General features: G+C 38.0%; 1 protein-coding gene across 7 annotated transcripts in view; it reads left to right on the top strand.

Annotated features, from left to right (window-relative positions):
* ADAT1 (adenosine deaminase tRNA specific 1) overlaps window positions 1–6,078 on the top strand; it is a 26,182-nt gene that overhangs the window by 7,862 nt on the left and 12,242 nt on the right. For 5 of the 7 annotated variants that reach the window (XR_004842020.1, XM_035894350.1, XM_035894344.1 and 2 more), the window contains 2 exons: window positions 835–980; window positions 3,338–3,437. Coding sequence is in view for 6 of the 7 variants with exons in the window: in XM_035894350.1 (XP_035750243.1) it covers window positions 835–980; window positions 3,338–3,437 (246 nt within the window). In the remaining variant the exon portion in view is untranslated. The other 2 variants (XM_035894357.1, XM_035894354.1) reach the window with 2 other exon arrangements.

The following is a 6,078-nucleotide window of genomic DNA, read 5'->3' as shown; positions in this document are numbered from 1 at the left end:
CTCCTTTTAGGAGGCAGTTACTAGACCAGTTTGTCTGAAAGATTTGACTTGGTTTAGTAACTCCTCCGTAGCCTTGCATCATTCTAGGATGGTTGTAGAAGAGGTCATAGTATATTAATAGGGGAAACTCTAGCTACCTGTCCAGTGGAGCTTACTGGATAATCCTTCCCTCACTGTGTAACACATGGGACAAGAATTTGCCCAGCCTCGTCCATCTTGGGTTGCCAAGTCAGGCACTTTTTCAGACTATTACATCTGACAATATTAACCTCAGTCTTAATTCATTCTTACTGTATGTAAATATTGTGATGATTAAACATGTGCTGATTTTTCCTCCTCATATGATCCTAATCCCATTCCATGTGTAATGGTAATTTAAGGTAATGAAGATGTAAGTATATTTTTAATCTTTCTAATACTTGATGATGAACCTGCAGGTTTATGAAACAGTTATTAATGTAATATGGTTGACTATGTAAATTCTTTATTATTACTATTATTTTTCATTGTGATTGAATAAGTATATTGCAGTTATTATCCTGCCTACTATCTCCATCAATTATACTAGCTTTTAACTAGACCTTTTTAAAATCAATTCATTGTGGTTTTTCTAGGATGGATACAGTCTTAATAAACCACGTGGCTTTGTTTTTTTAAGAAATACTTTTGTGAAGGAAAAAATGCCCCCAAACCTCCTTGTCTCTCTTCTGTAACTTCAATTCAGTTTTAGTATAAAGGTAACGTGTTTTAGATCATGAAGGGAAATTGCACAAAATCAGCTTGTTTGGGAAGACCACAATTAAAATCACTTGCATTTTTCCATGTTTACTTTAGGTGTCAGCACATCTCGTTTTTACCAGATGGTTTTCTTGCTCAGGAGGTTAAGCTGCTGCAGTCGGATCTTCGATTTGAACATAGCCGTCAGGCAATTCAGGAAGTTCAAGCTAACAGCAAGACAAAACTTGTTCCTTGTAGTGCAGGTGAGTTAACTTGGGCTAGTTGCATAACTGGGTGCAAAAGTCCAAATGGAACATCATTCATTACCAGTGCTAGAGGCAAAGTGTGACTTACAGCAAGAAATTAATTTCAGGCCAGAACTTAGTTGTTAATAATTAATAATATTCAGCTCAGCCTCTAGTTCGCTGTAGGGAGTTTTCAGACGGAATAAACACTTGGTTGATGCCATTAAGAATTTATAATCTAAACAAAGACAGAAAATAACCAGGGAAGGCAAAAGTTCTGAGGGCAATAAGAAAACAAAAATATCAAAAGACTTCTAGTTTCAGTTAGTTTTGCATTCTCCTTGGTAAAGAGCTGAAGACTTGCCATGACAAGTTATGCTTGTAATTGCTCCAGAAATCTGTGAACATAGAAAGAATGCAGAGTAGTATAGTGTGAAGGTTTAATTGATAGAGGTTTTGGACGTTGCATTTTTTGTCATGGTGATGAATGAATATGCAAGTCACGTTGTGATTTAGCAACATGGTCTCATTTGGGGCAAAAAAACCGATGGAACTGCCACTGTATGTGTATGGTTAAGAAGTTTCTTTAAACTTGGACATGCCTGCCGTCTGCTGTTGTATACTTTTCTGGCTTAACTGGAACTGGAAGTTATTCTGTTACAATGGAGCTGATGATAAAATAGAATGGATACAAAGGGTTCCTTAATGGAATTCAGAGTCATTAAATTGGAGTTATTTACAGGTGCCAGGAAGGAAAAGATTTTGATTCTGTGAGATAGGAAACAAAATCCATCATTGAAAAATGGTGCCAATTCACTTAGCAAAAAAGATACGAAGCAAACTGTGGCTAAATTCCTGTGTATGCCTGCCTTTCTGTACAGTTATTTGTGTCATTCTGTTAAATAAGGATGAATGATGCTTTATCACACTTTTTTGCATGTATGAATTATGCCAGGTTGTTTTTTTTCTTGAAGAGGTGAAAATCAGAATAAACTCTTAAATTCAGGGCTGTTACACTGAGTATTGAAATGTGCTTGATAATAACATTTCAGCTGGTATTTTTAAAAAGAAAAACGTGTTCAGTTCAGTATTTTGAAGTTTGTGATAACTCTGAAGAAATGGAAGAATAGAAAACGTTTTCATTTTTAAGTAAATTTTTATCCTGTCAGAATCTGATATCCTCTGACCAGGTGGTTTTAGATACTCCACACGTCGAGGGTTTAATGTTTAATACCAGTTGTATGTATTTAATGTTATTTGACATTAAAGGACAAGGATTTTAGTTTAGTAAAGTGACAGAACATTGTACCTAAATCACAGTGCAAGTACAATTTACATTTAGCAGGGTATGGCATACAGTTGGTTTGTAATACAAGTGTGATTAACATAACGAGTCTCCATAATAGTCTTTATAATGTGTAGTTTTTGAGCATCTTGAATGGGAAGATGGTATCACAAAGGAGGGAAGCTATGAAAATAGTCTTTAGAGTTAATGCGTGTGCAGCTGTTTTGCCTGTTAGGAACAGAGAGAAATAGGAGAACTTGGAGAACAAACATTGCCTCGAGGCAGGAGAAGTTAAAGGAACTGTTGTTAGGCTATCCAGGGACAGATTGGGCATGTCAGTCGGTTCTGTTTCTGTTAACAGTTGCTGATGCTTTGCTAGTTATTTATAAATCTGTAAGGTATGGCATGCAGAGTTTGGTCATTAAGACGTTTACAGTCTAAGATGGTAGTAAGGTTACCAGAATGGAGGTAAAGGATAAGGTTGTTGGCACTTGCTATCACTTCAAACAAATTATTTTTATTTGACTAGTATATTATATTTATTTGACTAGCTAATAACGTTTTCCAAGTAAAGTCTACAGATTTTGATGTGTGTCAGCTATCAAACATAGAACTGTGTAGAGTATGCAGTACACAATAAGATAATAGCGCACAATAAATTAATAAGGAAAACATAGAGTGACTGGTGAAAGTATGTTGGGGGAGTGTTTCACAGCCTGATATGAAAGTAAGCCATCTGACTTGGAAATTTCTTCATGCTTTGTTCAGACAGGATGCACAAAAGAAAGTAAAATCCCCCTAAAGAGAGGAGAATTAGAAAGCTGGAGGCCACATACTTAGAGGCGTGGATTCTTGAAGGAGCCGATTAAGATGAAAGCTCTGTGTTTGTGTGTGTTTTATTGCTATTTTTAAACAGAATTTACTTGTTCTTTCAGGTACTGGAATCCCAGCCCTAGAGAACCATGGTCCTCTTTCTAGTTGAATTATTTTGGGAAGCGGCATGGTATCATGTGAACAGGCAGAATGAAAGGAACTGTTAAATTCTGCTTTTGTGATGAGAGTGTCCCCCTTGTAATCCTTTCTTGTACAGCTATCAGTTGGAGTGCAGTCCCTGAGCAACCTCTGGATGTCACCTCAGATGGCTTCCGGCAGGGAACAACAAAGAAGGGGATTGGGAGCCATCAGAGCAGGTGTGAGAATGTTGTGGTACCTGGATGCATAAATCTTACTTGTTAGCATGCATGCCTCTGTCAGCCCATGTGATGTGTAGTGCCTTGTCAGAGCAGAGAGAAATCTAGAGAGCGGGGGAAAAGGAAGAGTCACTGTGTAAGGGAGAGAAGGGGAGTTGGAATAACAAAAGTTGGATGAGGGTTAACAAGTTTATCCTATTTCTTCTTTGCCACTGTTGATTAAAGAGAGCATTGTAGATAATGGTGGTGGGGGACTATGATCAATTTTTATTAAAACCCAGCTTATTTATTGGTGAAGTCAGAAGAATTTTTGCTTTGTATTTTCTGGGTTGATGACCGTGGAGGAAATGCGTGTGTTGCGGGTCCTCTTTCTACAGATTTCTTTTCCAGTAAGAGTCAGGCCAGCTGACCTGGATGTATGATTGTTAAAAGTGGTGCTTTGAAACGTGGCTTTCTACCTTAAAGTTTGGAAAGGTTATGAAATGCTTGCAGCAGATTCCTAACACAAAACATACCACCTTACCAATTGTCATTTTGATACTGTGCTCTTTAAGAAACATCATAAACTTCTATCAACCATTAATGTTTAAACGAACAGTTAAGTATTTTTCTTGTGGTTGAGAGGAATTTCTTGTCAACATCTGCAGACAAATTTCTCCATCTCTCTACACTTTTCTCAGTTTAGGTGAGGTGATCAAAATTACCATTGGTCTGTGGAAGTTCAGCTCAATGGTTGGGGTCATGTTTTGGTCTTGGCTGCTTATACTACCAATGTATCAATGGTCATATTGTTCATTTTCCCCAGGCTTTCTGGGAAAGGAAAATAATCCTGACAGTAGTGAATAAAATGTTAAGTAGAATTTAGGCAATTCTTGCGGAGAATGCATTCACATGCCTGCGAGTTGCACGTTCTGAGCTTCTCAAAGGTAGGCCTGACTTGGCTGAAGTTTGTCCTGGTATAGCCTAGTATTTCCAAATTTTCCCTGGAAAGAAGAGGACCAGGAACTTTGTGGTTTGTGACCAGTATTGGTGTCTGGGGTATCGCTAGCGCAGGTAACCTGGGTGACTGTGTGTGTCTTTTGAGACGGGCTTTGTGTGCATTGTAGGATATTAGTTTTCAATAAGTGGTATGCAATGTATTCCAGAAGATGTGTGAAAGATCAGACCAACCAACCAGCTCCTTTTTCTCAGTAGGCTTCAATTTGTTATGTAGCATTTGTGTATCAACTCCAAAACTTTAGAGCCACCTGCTAGCTGCCAGCTTGCACAAAACCGTAGGAACTTAATTATTGTTGAGAGATCCTCCTCTCTCTTTTTTACATGTGCTTAAAATTCATAAAACATTCAAAAGTTATTAGAGAGGGCCTGCAAGACTGTGATTGCAAAGGTCTCATTTCCTGAGGAAATCAGGATTATAAACCATGTCAAGGAATAAGTAAACTGTTTACGCTTGTGACAAATGGTGATAAAAGGAATTTTTATTGTAAAAATAAGGAATTTTGAGGCTTATTGGGGGAAGTGTGTGGTTAATAATAAACAAGACTTGTATTTCTACTCTTTTTTTTTTTTTTTTTTTTTTTTTTTTTTTTAGCAAATAGGATGTGACAATTAAAGTGACACTTTAATGGCAAATGGATCATGCCTGAGATGAATACCTGGAAGCTACATTTTGCTAATCCTCCATTTTCTACCTTTCTCTGACTCCCCCCCCCCCCCCCCCCTCCCCCCCCCCCGAACACTAAGTATCAGGGAAGGTAAAGCTGACTGACTAAAAGGAATTTGTAGGTAGATGTCTGGTATGTGCTTTTGTTAATGCTTAATTAAGTAAAACACCAAAAACTACAGTATGAACCTTTGATGGAATAACATGAAGATGAAACTCTAGAGCATCTTTGCACGCCAATTTTGGGGTTCTTAAAGAACATACTAGCAAAACAGGAAGGTTTTTGTGGTTGATGGGTCATTTTCAATACTTCTGGAGAATTAGCTTGCACATGTTGGGGAACTGAATTAGTCATTGTGAAGACAAGTGTATAAAGAGAATATAATTAGAGAAAATAGCTGGGGCTTTCAAAAACCATGCTTTATAAACAGTTCTGGTTGCCTTCTCTTTGGGGGAAGAGAAGGCCTTAAAGCTGACAGAGATGCATATGTTATCTTTACAAGACTTTCAGACTTCGACTCGCTTTAGTTTTTCATGAGTTTCTTTGTATTTAACTGTGCTGCAGCTGTTGCTGAATGTGTCCTCGTCACCATTGTGAAAAGGACAGGATTGTTCCAGATATTTCTGGTGGTTCTTTTGTTTATTCTGAATAATACAAAGTTTGCCAGTTTGGACAAGCCTTTGGAGTGCTTTTGTGCTCGTTTGATCACTTCTGGGACTAGTCCTTCTCGCTCAACCTTGCTGTAGCTGCGAGCTGATGATGGTGCAGTCTCGCACAGATAACAATGTGGGGACAGTAAAATGTTCTCTCAACAACCTGACAGTGCTGGCTGGGACAATGAGGGCAATGCAGCTCTTTGACAAGGTGACATTTAAAACAAAGGGAAAAGACAGGTGGGCAGCTTGGATGGGGTAGGAAAAGTTAAATTTTGGAGATTTTTTTTACGTTCTTTGAGAAGTGAGCATAATTTTTTTTAT

This window comes from Egretta garzetta, unplaced genomic scaffold (assembly GCF_000687185.1).
Source record: "Egretta garzetta isolate BGI_Z169 unplaced genomic scaffold, ASM68718v1 scaffold590, whole genome shotgun sequence".
Taxonomy (NCBI): Eukaryota; Metazoa; Chordata; class Aves; order Pelecaniformes; family Ardeidae; genus Egretta; species Egretta garzetta.
The sequence above is the reverse complement of the archived record's forward strand: the minus strand, read 5'-3'. Positions and strand labels throughout refer to the sequence as shown.